The sequence below is a fragment of the Microcebus murinus genome, chromosome 4 (assembly GCF_040939455.1).
Source record: "Microcebus murinus isolate Inina chromosome 4, M.murinus_Inina_mat1.0, whole genome shotgun sequence".
Classification (NCBI taxonomy): domain Eukaryota; kingdom Metazoa; phylum Chordata; class Mammalia; order Primates; family Cheirogaleidae; genus Microcebus; species Microcebus murinus.
The window spans coordinates 81,433,277-81,456,308 of record NC_134107.1 but is presented as its reverse complement, the minus strand read 5'-3'; the positions used below and the strand labels follow the sequence as shown (position 1 = coordinate 81,456,308).

At 34.0% G+C, this 23,032-nt stretch overlaps 1 protein-coding gene across 2 annotated transcripts in view; it reads right to left on the bottom strand.

The window, feature by feature from the left end:
• The window catches only part of CNTN5 (contactin 5), a 1,190,057-nt gene that overhangs the window by 3,885 nt on the left and 1,163,140 nt on the right, over positions 1–23,032 (bottom strand). For both annotated transcript variants that reach the window (XM_076002462.1, XM_076002463.1), the window contains exons 22-24: positions 12,378–12,564; positions 11,826–11,938; positions 5,741–5,909 (exon numbers count right to left, since the gene is read on the bottom strand). In XM_076002462.1, coding sequence (XP_075858577.1) covers positions 5,741–5,909; positions 11,826–11,938; positions 12,378–12,564 — 469 coding nt within the window. The remainder of the gene's footprint in view (positions 1–5,740; positions 5,910–11,825; positions 11,939–12,377; positions 12,565–23,032) is intronic.

Below are 23,032 nucleotides of genomic sequence, written 5' to 3'. Positions count from 1 at the left end.
TCTTTTTGTGCCTGGCTTATTTCACTTAAAATAAAAACCTCCAGTTCCATCCATGTTGCTACAAAGGACAGACATGATTTCATTCTTTTTTATGGATGAATGGTATTCTATTGTGTATATATACACCAACTTTTCTTTACCCATTTATCACTTAGGTTGATTCCTTATCTTTGCTACTGTGAATAGTGCTGCAATAAATAAGTGCGTGCAGGTATCCCTTTGATATATTTATTTCTTTTCCTTTGGGTAGATACTCACTAGTGTGATTGCTGGATTGAATGGTAATTCTATTTTGGTTTAGTTTTTTTTTTTGTGTGTGTGAAACCTCCATAGTATTTTCCATAGTGGCTGTAATAGTTTACATTCCCACGCACAGTGTGTAAGAGTTCTCTTTTCTCTGCATCCTCACCAACATCTGTTATTTTTTGTTTTTTTAGTAATAGCCATTCTGACTGTGGTAAGATGATATATCATTGTGGTTTTGATTTGCACTTCTCTGATGATTAGTGATGTTAGGCATTTTTTCCATACACTCGTTGGCCATTTGTATGTCTCCTTTTGAGAAATGTCTGGTCCTGTTTCTGATAAGAGTGTTCTTCATACTTATGACACAAGATGTCATCTGGGGTTTCCAAAATTATACGGAGGGAAGAAATATATATATAAAATATTGTGTTGAAAAGGCAATATCTTATTAACAAACACATCTAATCAGGAGATTTAGTGTAATTTTCACCAATGATGCACTGATGGAAAACATCCCAAATTCCCAGTATGAAAAATAAAATAATTTTATTAGATCCTGCATAGTTCAGGAAATGGAGCAAAACTATTTAGCAAAACCTTATGGCAACATAAATCGATAATTTACAGTCATGTACCACATAACAACTTTTTGGTTATATATCACATATATGACAGTGACCCCATAAGATTATACCAGAGCTGAAAAATTCCCATTGCCTATTGATGTTGTAGCCATCATAAAGTTATGGCACAATACATTACTCACATCTTCGTGGTGATGCTAGTGCAAACAAATCTATTGTGCTGCCATTCATATATAAGTATAGCACCATTATGTATCAAGTACATAATACTTGATAATATAATAAATTATTATGTTATTGGTTTATGTGTTTATTATACTATTCTTTTTATTGTTTTTTTTTTTAGTGTACTCCATCGACTTTTAAAAAAATGTTAAGTGTAAAACAGCCTCAGACAGGTCCTTCAGGACGTATTCCAAAAGAAGGCAGTGTTATCATAGCAGATGACAGCTCCATGTATGTTACTGCCCCTGAAGACCTTCCAGTGGAACAATATGTGGAGGTGGAAGACAGTGATATTGATGATTCTGACCCTGTGTAGGCCTGGGCCAATGTATGTGTTTATATCTTCATTTTTAACAAAAAAGTTTAAAAAGTTAAAAAAATAAAAATAAAAAATTTAAACATAGAACAAAGTTTACAGAATAAAGATATAAAAAAAGAAAATATTTTTTGTACAGCTATATTATATGTTTGTGTTTATATTAAAACACAAAGGTTATAACAAGAGTCAAGAAGGTGAAAACATTAAAAAGTTTATAATGTAAACAGTTACAGTAAGCTAGGATTAATTTATTATTGAAGATAGAAAGTTTAAAAATAAATTTACTGTAGCCTATGGCATACAGTGTTTATAAAGTCTACAGTAGTATACAGTGAGGTCCTAGGCCTTTACATTCACTTCCCACTCACTCACTAACTCACTCAGAGAAGCTTCCAGTCCTGCCAGCTCCATTCCTGGTAAGTGACCTATACAGGTGTACCATTTTTAATCTTTTATATGAACTGTATTTTTTACTGCATGTTTTTGTTGTTTAAATACATGAATATCATTGTGTTATAATTGCCTACATTATTCAGTACAGTCATACGCCATATAGGTTTGTAGCCTCAGAGCAATAGGCTATATAATAAAGCTTCCAGTGTGGTAGGCTATACCATCTCTGCTTGTGTAATTACACTCTCTGATGTGCACACTATGACAAAATTGCCTAATGATGCATTGTTTAGAATGTATCCCCATCATTAAGAGATGTGTGACTACAATTACTTCGATTTTTCAATTTAATAGTAATAAAATATTATTTTGTTTACTTAATTTATTTATGGGTCCTTTATTGATCATCTCAGTTGAGTGGGCTTAAATTCTAGATTCTCATGCCAAACTCAGCAAAGAAGAGCCATCTTTTGTCACTCTTATACTCAGGAGAAATTCTTCTTTTTCTGAGATCAAACATGGTATGCAGCTAATGTGTTAGAACAGCTGTTGGATTAAACTGACTGATCTGAGTTGGTTAGTCTGAAGTAGTTTTGAGAGTTCCACATAGTCACAAACTAAATATGACTTTTAGGTACAAACTTCAGGAGTGGCTCTTCATGCCAGAAGTCTCTGAAGCATCATCATCGTGATTGATATTTCATGAATGCTTATAATAAATATACCATGCACTGTACTACTGTACTAAGTCCTTCATATACATTATCTTATTTGAGCCTCACAACATTCTTATATAGTAAGTACTACTATTATTTGTCCCCTGTTTCAGATCAGGCAACTGGGACTTAGATTGTAGAACTTGCTTAAAGTAATTGAGCCAGATATTACTGGATTCAAATGCTTTTATGTATTGTCTCTCTTAAGAAACAATAATTGGCCTTAATTAAAACATGAATAATAATAATAAAATCTACCATTCAAGGGTTAGAATCTTCTGTCATGGTATGCTCTCTGGCCAGATTGAATGTAATGGGATTCTGGGAGTGATTTTTGTTACAGAGATAGAGTCTAAATTTATTTTCCAGATACTAACTTAAGAGCTAAAGAATCATTTGTTTGGTAAAACACATACATGCAAAAAGCAGCAAATCTTCTTTCCTCTGAAAATTTTACAGCAAATGCACTACTAAAACTTATTAATCAACATATTGCAGAATGTTACATATATTTCAACTTGTACAAAATGAGGTTATCGTGAAGTGCATAGCCACATGTGAGCTATAAGAAAGGCAAGATGACAAAGCCTCACTGGAGTGATATGAGCATGCTTAATAAATAAAAAATGTGAAAACGTCTTTTCTATTTATTGAGAGTGGCTGCGTCCTTGTTAAATCAACTTACAAGACACTTTTTAAAAACATCTCACTTTCAGAATGCTAAGGAGGGTCTACATCTCAAATTCCAAATAGAACCCACAAAGCTAAAACATATTATTTTGGTATAGTAAAACAAAACAACAACAAAAAAACTCCACAAAACAACAGCATTAGACTAAGTTCTAGCCCCAGCCGTATCACTTGGGCAAGTCATTCAATTTCATAGGCATTGGTTTTTGGAATATGATAAAATGAAACCAATTATTGCTCAGGTTCTGGGTGGGTCTAAGGTAGACAATACAATCGGATTTCACTTTATTGAATCTCAGGAAATGGGTTACACTGGCCAAAGTGTTACTAACTAAAACATAAAAGTTAACAATTTTTTTTATGGAATAGAAGTTATGAGTTAATTAAAGCATAAGGGGGAGAATCAAGGTCTTTATAAGTATTTCCAAGTTTGGGACTGACCTTATTCAGAGAATGCTATAGAATCTGATGGTGTTAGAGTTGAAAGGACCCTCAGAGAGTTAGTGAATAATAAAATACCTAATTCAAAAGATTGCTAGAGGATAAAATAAGGTAATATATGGAAAACACCTAGCATAATGCCAGGAACGTGATAAGGGCTCAATAAATGCTCATTGTATTGTTGTTATTAGAAATTTGACACTCACAAAGCCAGAGGAGAGTTATCTTTTTCACTTTTCAGAAAAAGATCTTTAATCTTTCAAGGTGCTCTTGAAAATTTAGCACCCTCATCTGAGCAGTTCAATTGTGAACTAATCAATGCAGAGATAGTATTACTGTTCTTGCTCTTGAAACTACACTTTTATAAATGAATCATAAAGTGTATTAAGTTTTTCTGTGACCACAGTGTAATTTAAATTCTTAGATCTTTTCACCAGAGTTTCTGAAAAAAATCAGATTTCTTCCTATCTTATGTTTTGAATTTTTGACTTTTCATTTTAAAATAATTTTAGGTGTACTGAAAAGTTGTAAGAACAGAACCAAGAATTTACCAAGATTCCTTAAATGTTGATATTTTATCATTTTTGCTTCATTGTTATCTCTATAAATATATACATTTTCCAGAACCATTTGAAATGAAATTACAGATATAATGTACCTTTTCCCCTAAATATTTTAATGTATAGTTCTTAAAAAAAAGATATTTTATGATATAACCACAGTACAGTTTTTAAAAATAGGAAATTAATGTTGATATTATCAAACCTAAAGGTATCCAAGTTTTATTAATTGTCCTAATGATGTCCCTTATCTCATCTTGTATTTTTATGTAATAATTTAGAGTTTATCAAGTATTATGATAATAGCTTTTCCTCAACATTCCAGTCTATCCTGTTCTTTTCTACACTGTATTTGCCTTCCATCTAGTTTTGTGCCACCAAAAAATTCATAAGCAGTTCCTCTAGTCTGAGTTCAAGCTGATAAATATGTTGAATAACATAGGGCCACATGCAGAGCCTTATAGGATATCACTGGAGACATCCCTTTAGGTTGACAATTCTGTTTGGAAATGATTGCTCAACAAATAAAGCTCATAATTACCCATTAATTAAATGCACATTAAACTTTTATATAACATTTTAATAAAAATTGCCTGATACTGTCTTAATTAGAGATTTGCATATCTCATTAAAGCTTTTGCTTCCTTTTTTGACTACCTCAACAAAATGATTACTTTCTACCAAATTTATCAAATCTCCCTTCCTTTAATCAGTTTTCCCTTGCCAGAGTAATAATGGTGGTGGTGGTGAAGCTATTTGGCCTTGGAGACAAGCATACCTAGTCTGAATCCTGGTTCTGTCACTTGGTAATATTGTGATCTTAGGCAAGTTACTTAAATGTTTTCTGTAAAACAGAAAAAATATCACCTACCTCATATGATTGCTACTAAAATTAAATAAGATGATGTATGTAAAGCACTTTTGACCATGTCTGACATATAGCAAAGGCTCAGTAAAAGCTAATATTAATTAGCTAAATTATATTAATAATTTAGCTAATATTGCTAAAATATTGCTAAAATAATATTTAATATTGCTAAAATAATATTCAATAAGATTCATTTAGAAATTAATGCCTATTGATAATTATATTCTGATAATAATCTATTAATAATTTCTAAACAAATTATTAATTTGTTTAAATTTGTTTAGAAATTAATGAACGTGATGAAATTTTAATTTTAAAAGAATTCCCTTTAAACTCCCCATTAGCTAACAATAATTGCAGTAAAGACAATATGTATGTCAAACTAGTGCAGTTATTGAAAGCAATATTCCAAAACCCAAATGGCCAGCAAGGTACTATTTAAAACCAGGATAGGTAAGAGAATCTCCCAAGTACATTCTAATGAACACATCAACTCCTTCATAGATTTGTAGAAATTCTGCAATTGTGAGCAGATTACCATGGTTCATATTAATCAGAGGATGATATGAAACTCAGAGTAAGAAGAGAAACCCCTCAAAGTCTCTGGACCACACAATCCATCAGATCAATTTTGATGAGGTATACACCATCAAAATTGTTGGTGATAAACAAAGTAAGCCTGTTATATCAATACTTACCTGAATACGATGGTACCCTGATTTGGGAACTGGCTGTTCCATCCCCTCCTTCACTAAATGCTCGAACTTCAATAATGTAGACTCCAGCATCAGGGAGTGGCACTACTGCTTGAGGTTTCTGTGTTTCAATAACTTGACTGTTGCTGTGACCCTCTTGCCTATAAAAAACCTATGAGTGATAATAGAGGTTTAAATATTTAATGTACAGTAGGTAATCAATATACATTTGTAATTTTTAATACAATATCATATTCTGAGCTAAGCACAAGGCACTTACAGCTTAGACAGATACATAAGCAAATACAATGCACATGTTATATATACTACAATGCAAGCACACGTAAGGGGACATGGCAATACAGAAGAGAGAGTTTTATTCCTTTTGGGGATGCAGGGAAAGTTTTCCAGAGGAGGTGATATCTGAAGTAAGTATTAAAGAGGAGTACAGTTTACCTGTTGGAGAAAGGGAAGAGAATTCCAGAAAGAGATAAGAGAAAATTAAAAAAAATACATCTAAGCTGTAAGAAACCATGGCATTAGGATATCGAATGAAGAGAAAATGTGTGAATAGTGAGAATGAGGCTAGAGAAGTAGGTAGTGAGGGGGCAGATCGTGAAAAGTCTTTTATGTCTGGTCATTGAAATAAATGATATCCTGAGGGAATTTTGAAAGCTCTCATGTTCAAAGAATTTGAAAGGAGTAAAGAGAATATTTGTTAAACATATCAGTAATACATTCTTAAAATGTAGAAAATGGTTGAACAGTTAATTTTTTTTAAATTTTTCCTTTTGTGGGGGTGGTTTTCTTTTTGGTGAACTGACATTTGGATACACTGGATACCAAAGCTAAGGCTTTTGTGATATCTCTCTGTGATATTATAATTAAACACATGTACATGGCAAACAGTTTCAGAACTACAAATTAGGATACAAGATTATCTTGTGTTTACATATCAAAAACTTAAGGCTATACAGTTTAGGTGATTTATACAAGACCATATGGCTAGATAGGGTAGAAATTTCGTTAGATTGGTATTTTGATAATCACTTCAGAGCTTTTTCACTATATTGTACTATTCCTATCCATTTGTTCCAATATAATTAACTATAATTTGTTTGTGATATAATAGTCAAATTAGTATCAAAATATCAAGTCAAGTAGCAGCAGTTACATTTAAATGGATTTTTATTCAGTTTCATCATTTTGTTCTTTTTCATAATTGGTATCATGATATGATTGCTTTGATAATGAAAAGAAAAATGGCTTTGTAGTCATACAGATTTCAATTCAAAACAATTTTCTACAAAACAAACAAAATGAATCTTCTACACCTTTCCTGGCTGAGCAAATTTGGGCAAGTTACTAACCTTTCTAAACCTCAATTTGCTCTATTATGGGCTAGGGACAATAATACCTATTTCATGGTTTTGTTAGGAGAATGACAGGAGAGGACACATGTAAAATACCTAGCACAGGACCTGGTGCCTGATAAGCTTAATAAGAGAAAGCTACTCCTTCTGCTGCCATCATTGTTTATTGTTAATGAGTCAGTATGTCAATTGTATCATAAAAGATGGACCGATGGGGAATTAGAACAAAAATGTATATATATTTTTTCTTATGAAAAATGTGTTTTGAGCTTGAACTAACTTACAAGAAAACAAAAAAACTTTAGACAGGCGATATTTTCATGTACTGAAGCCCACCTGTACTTGAGCTTCCCATTTGCATTCTGTTAATGTATGATCCCTCCATTTCAATTCTTTTATTTTTCATGGATTTAAATTTACTTCAGGGTCTTGGGAGGGGACTGACTTCTCCACAAAAGTATAACGTGTGCAATAATTGAATCTATTGAAATCCTTATTGGGATGGACACCATAGCCTCAGCATAAATGCAAAATGTTAGGAGTGTTACCAAATATTTATCGGACATCTCATGTAGGCAGGCACAGTGCTATACTGGAGATTTATCAGTGAACAAGACCACATGGTTCCTGTCCCCATGGCACTTAGAGTCTAATATTAAAGACAAATAAGCAATACAATGAAGTGTAACATGTATTGCAAAGGGAAACATATGTGATGTTACAGCAATGCACGGAGCACATGGTCAAGATATGGGAAATCAGGAACACTTCCTGAAGGATGCCTACAGCAAGTTCTTTTGGCTTAAAGAATGACAAACGTATCAGAATTTATGCTTTTGATTTTTGACTGAAGCATTGTAATGAATTAGAATTCTGATCATCTGCATGAGGTAATTAGAAAGCAAATTTATGGGAATGGGAAACTATGTAAATTGGTGAGGATTGGCAGGGGAGTGACTATTTTAGAGGACACCGTTATTATGGTTCAATAAATCACAATTCTTACAACAGAGAAAAATGCAGCCAGCAATGCATAGCTAATGTTGCTGTAAAATCCAGACTTGAAGAAAAATTTGTGGATCAGTTGAGATTTACTATCAAAAGGTAAAGGAAGGGGGAAAAAAATCAGTTAATGGTAGCCAAAGTTTGAGATTAAATGTGGCTTTTACTAATACATCCAGAAAGATGTAGTGCTTGGCATATACATAGGTACACTAAGTGAAAAGATACATTAAATTAATAGTTAATCTTGGGAACTTTAGAGAATCTTGGCTCATTTAAAAATCGTGATTTAGAAAAGATGAATGAGAATATAAATGTGAGATGGTTAAGAACTTATCAAGACATGTCAAAAATTGTTATTGACAGTAAGGAGGCCAGGGAGTTCTTTGAGAATCTGAACATTCATAGATTGGCAGTTGCAATGACAGCTACAAATATGTATACAGGAAATTGTGCAATGTATTGTGAAGACTATTCTCAAATTCTATATATAAAAAAAACCTGAGAGCAGTGCATTATCCAAATGGATGACCCTAAACAAAAAATTAATGTAGTATACCGCTATTCTCAAAGGCATGTTCTGAAAATGGCTCTTCTGTGTGTCTGATGATAACAGAATATTGGGGTGAGTGTGCTAAAATATAACAGAATTAATTTTTGCTGGTTATACTTCTTAGAAGGATGGATCCTAATAATGTGAAGGGCTATCCTTTAGCTGGGCATCTTGGGAATAGTTGATGGGGACAACTGTTCTTCATAACACAGGGTGAGGAATTCAAAGCCCAGTGACAGGGCGTGAGTGGGGAGGGGTCATCAAGATGCACAGAAGCGAGGTGAATAGAAGCTGAGAGCACAAGTATCACTGAGAATGGTGGCTGAATAGACTTTTATCGACAGGACTTCTTTTTGGGCAGTTTTCAGATGTTTGCTTGAATGTCATCCCTTTCTATCTCTATCTCAACATTTTCATAAAGTCTGCATCATATAGATACTGGACATTATATGAGCCATTTCAGTTTTAATTAAAAATATGAACTGTTTCAAGCATAATCACATATAAAGAAGATGTAGTGAACCTCATGTACCCGTCACCTAACTTAAGCCATTATATGAATCTTTTTAATTTGTGGAAACACAGGAAAGAAGGCTAAATCCCATATTTGCAGTGAAGATAAGATGAGGGAAGAGCTGTAAATTACAGGAAATAAAAGAGACTGGAGTGTCCAGAGACTCTGAGCTCCCTGAGAAGCTGGGGAATATAGGGCTTCAAAATTCTACAGGGTATGAAATACAATATCAATCCAAGTGCACATGTATCACCGGTATCTGGAAGGCCCTGGCTGATATCTAAGTTGCATAAACAAATGAAAACATCTGTCTGTATTGATGGTTCATATAATAGCCAGTAAACTTTGAGTCTGATTTCCACCTATTCTTCCTAGCTCTGTACACAATTAGAAAGTAGAGGTGGGTGGGAGGAGATGTATGGTGAAGTGTTGTATATCTAGGAAAGGGTATTTTCTAGATGTAGACTGGAATAATTAAATGTTTTTTTTCTTGGACTATAGCCTGAATTCCTCTGACTGTGTGTTTTCTGAATGGATATAAGTTTTTCTTTGTGGGGAGTGGGCATTTGTACAAATAAAAGCATGCCCATGAGCATTTAATTTTTATTTTCCCTTTTTCTTAGTATAAATCTATATGAGGAAAATAAGGTGGACATTAAATGGCTGTTTTACTTTATAATCTGGGTAAACTTTTTTCATGGTGTAAAGAAAAGAAAATCTCCATTTTTGAGATCATTAAGAATTACGGCTTCATATACTTTAGTACATAGTTTTCTAGTTGGTATTTACTTAGCAATGCCAGTAATGGTTAGACATATAACATGTGCCAAAATTAATAAGGGTTCTAGCTACAGCCTCCAAATTAGAGGAGTTATAAAAATGAAGTTTTCTTCATTTAAAAGCTTTTACTTGGGAAAAATAAGTCATTAGGGAAACTTTTAGTTGAAAATTTTTGTTTCATTTTCCCAATCATTTATAAATAATGTATTGATAAAATAGGCAGTTGATTACAAATTGGGAAATATAAATAAAATAAAATAAAGTGGCACATGTTACTTGACTTGAAGAAAAGTCATAAACATGCTAAGTAAATTATCAAATTTGATTCAACTTCTCAAATGGAAAGTTATGTTGAGTGGGAGTAATTGGTATTATTATTTATTATAATAAGTTTTGTCTACAATGGACAATCTTTTCCAACATTTTCTGGTTCTTTATGCTTCTACTCTTCTTAGTAGTTAATTAAGCTGTGATATCTTGAAATTATTGCTATTAAATCTAGACTCCTAAATAAACTTTCAAGCAGCTCAGGATCTCTTGGATAGTCTCAGAAATAAAGCAATGAGACATTTTACCACTAGGTAATGCTTAATGTTTTTCTGAATGGATTCTATTTTAATGTGTTATCTATGATGCAACCATATGTGGTTGACATTCCATCCTTTTTTTTCCCCTCACTATATTCTTGGTCACTTTTGAGGGACCTGATAAGATTTTGTGACAGGAAAATGTCTTTTTTTCCTCTTAACATCTTTGAACAAAATTTATGTTATCATCACATCTTTTTCTGGTAATATCACGTGAGTATACATGTTGCTGACACCTCAATCTCTGAAATCAAGTAAGGAAGCAAGATCCATGCCACTATGGTCTGCATGTGTCCCATCCAAATTTCAGGTGTTGCCAATGCAACAGTATTGAGAGATAAGCATTTAAGAGGTCATTAAGTCATGAAGGCTTCTCCCCTCGTGAATAGAATTAAGGCCCTTATAAAAGAAGTTACTCATAGCTTTCGTTGCTTTTGCTCTTCTGCCTTCTGCCATGTGAGATCAGGCCTCATCAGACATTGAACCTGTCAGTGCCTTGACTATGGACTTCCCAACCTCCAGAAGTGTGAGAAAATAAATATTTATTTTTTATAAATTACACAGTCTCAGGTATCCTGTCATAGCAGCACAAAAGGACCAAAAACACATGCTTTCTTGGAAAATAGGTCAAATGTCAAATTCTGCTGTTTTATGCTATTTTTGTAGTTTACTTTTTAATATTACAATAACTATTAACATAAACTTTATATTTCTATCATGTACTGATATATATTTTTATAGTATTCTTATCGTATCATTTACATCCTGCAAAACTATGAGCCAAATAACCCTCTTTTCTTTAAAATTAAAAAAAAATAAGAACATTTGCAGTCTTGCATGAATGATTTTCTGTCTAATGTGCTGGTCCTAACATTTTTTTCTTCTTCTATTTCTTTGTTAATAGAATTGCCATTGTACTCAAACTAAATTGCCCAATATTTGCCATCTGCCAGAAAAGTTTGTTTGCTGGGAGAATATGCCAGGATTCTCTGCCTAGATCGTGCTGGTCCTGACACCATGCTTCATGGAGCCGTCTTCATACTGCATACAGATTGTTGCTGCTTCTTCCATTCCTATGCCTTGTGCAGTTGAAACTAATTTCGACTGCCCTGGCTTCCCTGTTTATAGGAAGGCTCCCATTCTAAGATACAGGTAGAAAATGATTTGGAAAAAAACAGAAGGTTTGTTAACAGGTGTTTTTATGTCTTATTAATTGTCCATCCTAATAATAACAGTTTTGGAGATGAGTATCTATGCAAGACAGTGAAGAAACACTAACCTTGTAACCCATAACTTCAGATTCGTTGGCTAATGGTATGACGGGTTCCCAGCCCAGAGATACCTGAAAGCCTTGCTGCTCCCACCTGAGGTTGCTAGGTGCTTGACTAGGGGCTGCAAAATAAAAAGTGAAAATGAACTGACAAGAATTCTTAGATACATTTCTTCTTCCTAAACCTTGTGACTATTTCAATCTTTTCTTGTGTTTAGTAGTTGGCTGGCAATATAGGCTTCCTGCCAACTGGAGTCAGACAAGGAGGGTTATGCTCTAGAAGTGTCAATTTAACAGCTACTCTACTGAGTTTTTGAACTTGAATCTTTGTATCTCCCTTCTGTGTCAAAATCGCTTAGCCTTGTTTCACAGGAAGACAACCTTTATCTACCGAGAATGCAAAATTCTCTGAGCTAGTTTTGGAATTCAGATTTAAGCACTGAAGCAAGACTATGAATCAAAATTCCCCTTTGTGCTTATTATGTACCTCACATGGCCTTCAGGAATGTTAAAAGATGTTTCTCTTATGTCTGAAACAAACAAAAAGCCCAGGTCACTTACGGGATTTCTTGGTGGTTGCACTCACTTCACTGCTAGGTGGCCCGTATCCAGCTCCATTGTAAGCCCTCACTGTGAAGTGATATAACGTATTTCCTTCTAATCCTGTTAGGATGATGGATGATTCATTCCCCCTAGTTTTGACTGTTTCTGCTGTATCTTCTTGTTCCATGTCTTTCCAGTAACCAATCTGTCAACAAATTATCATATGGCAGATTAAAGTTTTCTCTGTGCTTGTGACCATTTGAACTTCTTCCCTCCACCCCTTTTTTGGCATGTTGCTGGAGCCCACCCCTAGAAAGAAGTACCTCTGTATCCTCCAATTAACAGGTCCTACTACTATGGCCAAAATTGCATCCTAGTCACTGCCTGATTGGTACGTGTGGAAATGCCAGTATCACAGTGGTATTCATCAAAGCAACAAAACATGTCACTTTGTAGACTGGTGGCATGAAAGAGCCCCAAAGGCATACTGACATTAAGGAAGAATCATTCAAAGAAATGGAAGAAGTGCCTTTCTCTCATAGGTCATCAGAACCATTTACTATTCAAAACCATGAAATTTTGAATGAATTATCTGAGAAAGAGGCATGAACAATATTTTCTCTTGGGCTTCACATAAAGGTGAATCACACAAGCTGTATCAGGATAATGGAGGAGAGGTGACAGAACATTCATGGCACCTCGGAGTGGTTTAAATGTCGAGAAATAGCATTGTTGAGATATAGGAGGGAGGAAGAAATTCAGAGCTTTCTGTCAAAGCCCAGTTTGTGCATGGAGAGCATCTTTACTGGCATGAGCTCAGAGTAACTGGTCTCATACCAAACTTGATCCATTTGTCTCACAGTTAGACTAAGGCTTAACTCTGTCCAGACACCAGAACTTAACCATGTATCAGTGCATAAAAGTGTAGTTTTTCTCCCCTACTTATTTACTCTGGTGAAAGTAGTAGAAGAGTAATTTTCCTCCCACTTAGAAAGTAACAGATCACTGCACCCATTTCTTTCCTCCTTCAAGCGCTTTGGTGTCAAGAAAGCCAAATACCACATTTTCCAGTTTCTTTCAGCTAAAGCTGCTGCTATACAATGTGGGCAGTCAGGAATTATTTGGAATTTGGAAGATATTCTGGAGCATGTCTAGAAATTGCTCACAACTTCTGGTTGTGAGCATAGGAAGTCATAATGAGCTCTGATCTCAAGAGCAAACATTTGGATGACTCTGACGTATTAAGGGCCTCAACCAGCTTCAGCGCTGGCTGAAGGCAAAGGGAACAAGAAATGAGAAGAAGAGAAGAAAGTTACAAATTGAAACTGCAGCTTTATGAAATAAAGACTGTAGTAGTCAGCCATATTTTTGTCTTTGTATATTATTTTGTACGTGTTTCCAAATATGAGATAATTTTCACCTTATCCTTTCTTGTGATATTTTATTTAGAATATGATATTGGTAGGTAACTTTGTAATGTAGCCCCTTGGAGAAGGAGCAGATTTTCATCCTGAGATGGACAAATTGACTGATGGGACATTCTTTGGTCTCTCTTTTGGGGAAAGGGTGAGCACACTTTCATTTCTAAAAGAGATATTTGCATTATGGAGGAATGGAACTCTGGGGAGAAAGGTATATATGGATGTTAAGTAACCAAAGAGATGGGACACATCAGTGCTCAACATCTATTTCTCCCTCATTCTTGTGTGCCTTTCTCTACTGAAGAAGATGGAAAGCTAACATTCATACTTCTGAGACTCCCCTGCAGACAGGGTTCTGCATGTGTTTTAGGTTCAGCCAGTGAAATGTAAATGCATGAGACTTGAGAGAAGTGAGATGCAGGCTGAAACTTTGCTCTCTCTACTTTTCTGCTGGCAAGCATGGTAAGAGAGTCATTATATTTTCTTCTTTTCCCCTTACCCCAGCATTAATAAATGTCTTACTGCCTAGCCACTAGCTTCATGGTAGTTAAGAAGCAGGGAGCAGCGCAGTCATTTCGCTGGTGCAAAACAGTGGGCATGGTAGGATTCCAGAGCTGGCAACAATAAAGGGGCTTCTAGATGACAAGTGCTTCCTGAATGTGGCACCATCTTAATCACCTTTCTAACCATGGACTGGTATGTGTGCTTCTGAAGCTGGTACCTTCCTGTTTTTAAAAGACATCAGCTTCTTCCTTTTTGGCTTGGTCCTATAGTTTTGCCTTTAGAGTCATTCTTGAAAGATCACCCTGCAGTCTGTTAATTTAGCTCTCAATAATTTTGTAAACCATTTAAGACCTATGATAAAACACTTCTTGTTTAAGCTAGTTAAAATAATTAGTTCTTTGCAGCTGAATCCCATCTGATATATCTACATAGATCCCTAAATTATGTATATATATAAAAAAGCTAAGATTATCAAACCTGAATTTTCAGCAGTTTCCTCACTGAATTGAATGAACATACAGCTGAGTGACTGAGCTTCAGAAATCTAGGTTTTTTGTTTTTGTTTTTTTTAAAAGCTGAAATTCTCTAACACTGTCTTTTATATAATGCTTGCCCCATTATTCTCAATTCTAAGAACTGACTTATTCTGCTTGATTTCAGTGTATTTTTAACTGGAAAAAATCCAAGTTATTTTCAAGCTACAAAATTGGCTGAGAAGTCAGCCAATTGAGAAGTTGGATGAATGAACACATATCTTTTTTTTTCTTCTTCTTCTTTTTTCCCTCCAGAGATATATCTGTTTTCTCTTTCATTTTTCCTTTACTGGTTATATAAATATACATTTTGAGGGATTTTAGTGTGATTAATTTAAACAAATTACAGATTTTGATACAGATTTCAATACAAATTCTGGATTTTTAAATATTGAATATTTTATGTTCTGATTAATCACCACAAAATTAAACATCTCAAGTAAAACACAAAATGTTTTCTAAGTAACTGTGAGAAAAAAAATTCTATCTTTACCAGGTGTAACCCAGAGGTTTAGATTTCTTGAAGAGAAATCTCAAAAATCCATACATGATTTCTTTTTCTAGCATATAGAATATTTTTGAAAATAAAGAATGGAAGAGTAGCTAATTCATGCTTAAGTAGTAATTATTTACCTTTTTATTATGTGGGAGAGGGTAAAATAAAAAAACATTTGTTGCTTAACATAGTGACTCTTTAGTGATTCTTAAGCTAGAATTGAGGTAACATAGTATTCATAAATCACACACACATTCTAAAATTGAAACTTTCTATTTATTTGATGTCTTTCTTCAGATATAGATTTCATCAACCCATAAACTTTGAATTCTCTATGTGAAATCACTTGCAATGAAGTTTAAAACATTAAAAAGACATAGATATTTAAAATTGGAAGCACAGACAACCTACTCTTAATACAATTGTTTTCTTTTTTCCATATATCTATATTATTACATATGTTTAATATAATTATGATAATATTATACTTATATTTTATGCCCTTTCATTCTCTAACATTATAATTATACATAAATATATTCCCATTGTAAAAAATAATATTCTACCATATACCTAGGTATCATACATTATTAAACCATTGTCCTATTGTGAAACATTTGGGTAACCTCCAACTTTTGCTCTTTTAATTAAAATGTTTTGCTCTTTTAATTAAAATGTTGTCATATGTTTTGTTTCCCACATATTATATTAATTCCTCAGAATAGATCCTAGAAAGGAGATTATAGGTTCTAAAGTTATGAAAATTGTTATGCTTTTTGATAAAAAAATGCCACACTGGTTTTCAAATAGTTTGTATTAATTTTTATTTTCAACAAAAATGTATATATCTAAGATAATTGCAGGCTATGTTGCAGGCTCTAGGTGGATCATAGGTTTGAAATTAGAAGGTCAATATTTGAATTTTTCTTGATATGTATAAATGGCATATAATGGAACAAATTAGTTAACCAATGATTTTCTGTATCCATGTTTGTAAAGCAGACAAAATAGTACTTACCTCATTTTTATGAATCATTTTTAGACAGCTTTTGTTTTTTTGCTCAGCTACTTGAGCTATTGTGTTTCTTGATCTTTTAATATTTATGATTTTTGTTATTTGTAAATATGTTCCCTTTTTATCCTTCATATTATTTTGTAATTTTATCTCTCAAAAATATTTTTACTTAAAATTATAATGGTACATAATATTATTAGTGGCAGTCAGGAAGTATGAATTCTCTAAGTCATCCAATACCTTTAAGATTCTAGAGTTGAACCTAAATCAACAGGATGGCTCTTCTTAGTGCCCTATTTTTTCCCAAAGTTTTCCAAAGTTGATTCTCTAGAATAATAAATTTAACTGTGCAGATCATATATTTGATTTGCTGGTGTGATGGGTCTGACGTATTCATGTGACACACAATCCAGTTCCCTTGCATGAAGTCATAGGATCTGAAACCCATGGTTTCTGCCACATGCAGTTGATTACTGGGTAAACTTTCCCCTACTTCTTAATTTTCATTCAGTCATGCAAAACCATTGAAGAATTATTCCTAATATGTTGGTTTTTGCTTATCTAATTCTTTTCAGTTTTTTAAAGACTTCATTTTTTAAAGCAGTTTTAGGTTCACAGAAAAATAGAAAGGATCCATCTCTACAGAGATCTCCCATATCTCCTGGTCCCTACACATGCATACCCTCCCCCATTATCAACACTCCCCCCCCAACGAGAATGGCACATTTGCTACAATGGATGAAACTACATTGACCTACATCTTATCCAATTTTTGTTATTTGGTAGGTTTTAACAATGCAACTCGTAACTCTTGTATGCACTTATTTCTGTAACTTTAATTGCACTCAATGGTCACTGCTTATTCAATATTGTACTCCCTGCATTTAATAGACACCACTCTATTTTCTGCTGTTAGTAAATACTATAGAAGATAATCTTCTTTTTGGTATTTTCACCTTTGAAAGTAACTTTGTCTTTATGCTACAGAGTTTATAGTTTTTTTTTAAATAATCAAAATGCATATTAGAATATAAATAATTTACCAAGACTTGAGTTTTAAAAATGTGTTAATTATCCATTAAAGATATTTTTGAATATGTATTATTTATCAAATACTGTGCCTATGGGCAACTGGGAATTAATGGTGAATCAAAATAGACATAGTTCCTACCCTCTTAGAGCTTGTAGTCTACTCAGGGAACTGGCCATTGAATGAATAATCACACAAACAAATGTAAAATTGGAGTTTTGATCAGAGGTATATGGAAAGCTACATATTGATAGAGACCTGCTGTGGGGAATAGGACCCAGTGGGGAGAGGCTTATCCAGGGAGTCTTCTCTAAGGCAGACACAGATAAGCTGAAGGCTGAGAGATGGGCAGGAGTCAGGGAGAAAAAGAGGGAGGGGGACAGAAGCATGGTGTGTGCAGAATAGAGACAGGAGCTGGGGTATTGCGGGCCAGAAGAAAGTCCAGTTGGGCTGCTGTGGAGAGTGAGGGTGAGCATGGTACAACTTGATGCTAGAGAAGTAGATGGAGCCGGATCCTGTAGTAAGCTGTGTTAAGGAATGAAGACTAATACAAAAATGTGTTCTAAGTGTAACATATTGAAGCCTCTTAAGCAGGAGTGAAGGTGGGAGTGTGCATGGGACAGGGTCAGGTTTGTGTTTTGAAAAGATACAAAGAACAGTCAAAAGTTTCGTTTTTTTTTTTTTCATTTTTTTAACCCCAACTACATAAAACAGATCCCTCCTTTACTAAAAACCTTTCATAGGCTTCCTATTGCACTAAGAGTAAATTCCAAACTCCTCACAAGGGCTTGCAAAATGCTACCTGATATAATCTCTGTGTTCTTTTCCAACTTCATCTCATAGCTCATCTTACTTTATCCACCACCTTCCAGCAATATGGGCCTCAAACATTCATGATTTAGACCCTTTGGGATTTTGGTGCCTGTTGCCTGAAAGCTCTTTTCATAATTCTCCAGATGGCCATCTTCTTTTCTTCTAGGTTTCAGCTTAACTGAGAAGCCTCCTTTGGGCACTTTTTAAAAGAAACCACTCCACCCTTAGTCAGTTTCTCTCACATTATTCTGATTTTTATTATCATTATTATTAGTTAAAATGATCATCTATGAAATTATCTTAATTTATCTGTTCGATTGTTTGCTTCATGATGGCACATAAGGCACTCAATAGTTTGTCTTACTAAATAAATGATTGCAATATGAAGAACAGACTGGCAAGAGGCTAGAGCAGATTGGGAGGGATTGGGAGATAGTGCTGGAATCTAGGTTAGAAATGAGGATAGGTTGGACTAGGGGTGTGGTGGGGAAACAGAGATGTGTATGGAATCAGGAAATATTTAGAAAATAAAATCAACAATTTTTGGTCATGAGTTTTTTTTATAGGAGTGACAAAGAGGGAGCTGTTAATATTTTAATATTTCCTGAAACACGGTGGGATTTCCCTATCTTAAATGTCGAAAGTTTTGTTTTGGGGTTTTTGTTTACTTGTTTGTTATTGCTTTTGGTCTGTGCATTCTATCTTCTTTGAGAATAACTATTGTTTATGAAGTGAACCAAATCTCTTACGTCCTTCATGTCTACCATCTCTCTTACCTTAAAATAAAATTTTCTCATTCATTTACTTTGTACTCTTGGCTTATTTCTCAAGTTTGTATTCTGAAGCACTAGTATATAAATATTTAGCAGTATCAAGTTTGCATCGTATTGTGCTTCCAATAAGTATTTTATTTTAGTTACTTCGATTTTGATTTTATTGCATTCTCTTCATATTCTGAATTGCTCTTTAAATATAGAAGAACTATTTTTGTTTGTCTCACTGAGGTCTAGAACTATATGTTTGAAACTTTTCTTCTGATTTACAAAAAACATCTTTTCTCGGGAAAGGAATTCATGCGAAGTCTTACCATTTGTTCCCTTCTTTCAAAGATTTTTCTTCTGTCTAATAACTTTTGGCTCTTACCTAACTGATCTTAAAGTGTTCTAAAAATGAATTTAGGTTTGTTTGAATTGGGTGATGTCTATCTCTAGACTTTATTTCCCAGACCAGTGGTCTATACTGTGTAGGTAGAAGCCAGATCGTTGGTTGTTAGTACCAAGACTTCATTCATATTCTCTAAACAACAGAAAGGAATCTACCCAGGGCTGAGCTGAGAGACAGACCTGAGTTTAGTTTGTTTCATTGAAGAAAAGATAAAGGAGAAGGAGGCCAGAGGCTATATTTCATTGCTTTCTTGAACCTAGAAAATGGGATTTTGAGGTTGGGTCATTGCACAAAGCTGAAAGGAAAGCAAAACTCAGAAAACACTGTAATAATTTTGTTTCACATACCACTCACTGTGATTGCAGTGAGGATTGTCTGTTTCCTGATGGCCTCATGGGCTTTAAGGAGAGTGAAGGAAAGCTGGTTTTGCATGCTTCTATTCAATTCACTGCCATTCCTAAATACAAAAGTTGTAACTAATGTAAACTGAAGGTTAGAAGACAGACATTTTTCACTGTTCTCTACTAATTCCTCAACTTCAGATACATTTTGGAACACTATGGCCTTTTTCCTAATAGTGCTTTTGCCTTTTACATACCTCCTTTCTTACCCAAGATCTAAGATCACCTATGTTTTTCTACTGAGAGTTTCAAAATCCTATATATGGGGAGTACATTTCCTATGGAAGATGAATTTGTTCTGGTTGGCAAAGTCCCTGACTGCCCCAGTTTAGTCTATTTTCAGCTTCCTAATCTCCTGAATTTAGCACTAAGCATAGTTATTAAATTGCCTATTCATAATCGATACTATGAGAAATGCAGGCAGTCACTATTATTAGATTGTATGCATATTAGTTACTTTGTACCCAGAGGTAATTTTACTACAAAAGATGCAATTTATTGAATCAAATAAGATAAATAAACAATGCTTGGTTAAACTTTTGAATATTTATGAGGCAGTTCAACAGTGATTAGAGGATATGAGGTGAGAAAGTTTAAAATGTAGCAGGAACATAATAATGCCTATCACTGACTGAATAATTTGTATTTACTTTTCTTAGAAGCTGTCACGACTACCTAAAGAAAATACACTGAAGAAGACTTGCTACAAATATAATTGAATTTGTTCTTAATGCATGTAATTCAGGGTGCATCTTTTACAAATGTTAGTTTCCTTTCCCTCTTTACCATCTTTACTCAAATGTTCTGAAAAAGAGCATGTTGAATAGAGAAAACTCTAAGAGCATCTTGTTACAAGTAATGTACTTGAATATGTTTTGTGAGATGACCTGTAAACAATGGAATGTTCCTAACACAAAGAAATGATAAATGCTGAAGGTGATGGTTACTCCAATTACCCTGACTATCAATACATATTGTATGCCCGTATCAAACATCACATGAGCCCTATACATATATATATAACTATTATGTACCCATAATAATTAAAAATAAAAAGTTTTAGAAAAGAATTTCTTAATACATCTTAATTAAATGAAAGAGTGAAAGTTGGGGTCTGAAAGTTAATACATTCAGGCAGAACAATATTAATCTTTAAAAAATTATTAAGTACTTAATAATATTATATAACATGCTCTATATGAGATGCTGAGAATAGTGAGTTTTGGAAACATATAGTCTTAGTGTGTATATTAGAAAAAATAAAAGCCCAAAATCAGTGATATATTCACCTTAAGATGAAAGGAGCAGTAAATTTTAAACCCAAATAAAGTAGAAAGAAGGGTATAATAATGATAGGAGCAGTATTGAATGAGTTGGAAAAACAAATATGCAGGTAATGAATAAAGGCTAAGGTAAGTCTTTGAAAAGATCCAAAACGTTGTAAATCTCTTTTGATCAAGAATGAGGAGGGAAACAGAATAAGGGAACGGAAGAGGGAGAGGATATACAAAATATTGATACAAAGAAAATAAAGCAGAGATCTTAGAGAAATTAATAAGATAACGATAGAAATGTGAATGAATAAAGTGATCATACAAACCCTGCCCCCAGATGAGAATTTAAAAATCTTGACAAGCATCCAAAACCAGACAAAAGCTGGGAGAGAGTTTACTCTTGAAAAGCTGAAACTGCAAAGGTAAGAATTGTAAGTTTTGGCTTTCTTGTTTGAGGATGTTCTCTAATCCTTCTGGCAATAGCAAAAGATTGCAACCCTATCAGTTGGAGTAGCACAGGAAGTTTACTGCAGAAAGAACAGCTGGAAACATAAAAGTGAAATTCAAGAAGTGAGAGAATTGCAAAAATGATGACTCACAATCTGAGTATAAACTGAGTTTAAATCCTTGGCTGAATGACAAACTATGCTTGCTCTGAAAGAAACACTGAGGGAACTGTTAAATAAGGTAGGCAGAGACCAGGAGAAATCTTAAAGACAGAGTTGCAATAGTTGTGATTTTTGAGTTGCTGCTTTTTAAACTTAGTGCATTCCCCAACCTGTGTTGCATGTCCCCAGGAAGCAGAGAGGTGGCAATTTTTAAAAGCATATATTTTAAAGATTTTTTAATGAAATATGTTAAGTGAAATGATATAATGGCTGAGAGTTGCTTCAAAATAATACAGGAGGATTGATTAGATGGAGTTATACATAAAACAGATTATTCATTAGTTTATAATTGTTGAAAGTGAGTGTTGAGTACATAGGAATTTACCATTAATATACTCTCTATTTTTGCATACTTTTAAATATTTCATAATACAAAGTTAAAATAAAGAAATTTAAATTAAAAACAATGATAACAGCAATAATGGCATCAAAAACCAAAAGAGATAAATCTAAGAAAAGATTTACAAGACCTATTCTGACAAAGATCAAAGAAGAGACTTAAAAAAAAGTGGAATATACCATAATCATGAATTAGGAGAGTTAATATTTATCCATTGTGAAATGGATAATTATCCTAAAATTGTTCTATGTGGTCAGTGTTATTAATACTGGACCCAAATGGTAATAACCTAATGTACCTGAATGGTAGAATGATAAGTAACTTGTGGGGTGCTCATACAACGCAGTTAGGACTGCTGTCCACAACCCTGGGGCCATGGACCAGTCCATGGCCTGTTAGTAGCAGGGCCACAGCAGAAGGTGAGCACCGAGTGAGTGAACGAAGCTTCATCTGTATTTTCAGCTGCTTCCCCCAGCTGGCATCATCATCTGAGCTCAGCCTCCCTGTCAGATCAGCGGTGACAGTAGATTCTCATAGGAGTGCAGACCCTACTGTAAACTGCACATGTGAGGGATCTAGGTTGCACAGTTCTTATAAGAATCTAATGCCTAATGATCTGAAGTGGAGCTTAGGCTATGATGCTAGCACTGGGGAGAGGCTACAAATAGATACAAGGCTTATAACATAGATGCAAAAGAAAAAAAAGTCCACAATACTTGGAATCTGAATCCAGCAGGACATCAAAAGGATTATACACTTTGAACAAGTGGTGTATGGGTGAAATGCAATGTAGGTGGTTCAAAACATAAGACGATCAATTAGTGTAATGCACTATATTAATACAATGAAAGGGAAAAACACATGGTTATCTCAGTTGATGACAAAAAAAGTATTTGATCAAAATACAAAACCCTTTCATGATAAAAATACTTGTGAAAGTAGGATTAGAAGAAAATTTTCTTAATCAATTAAAGAGCATTTATGGCAAACCCATAGTTAACACACTCAATGGTA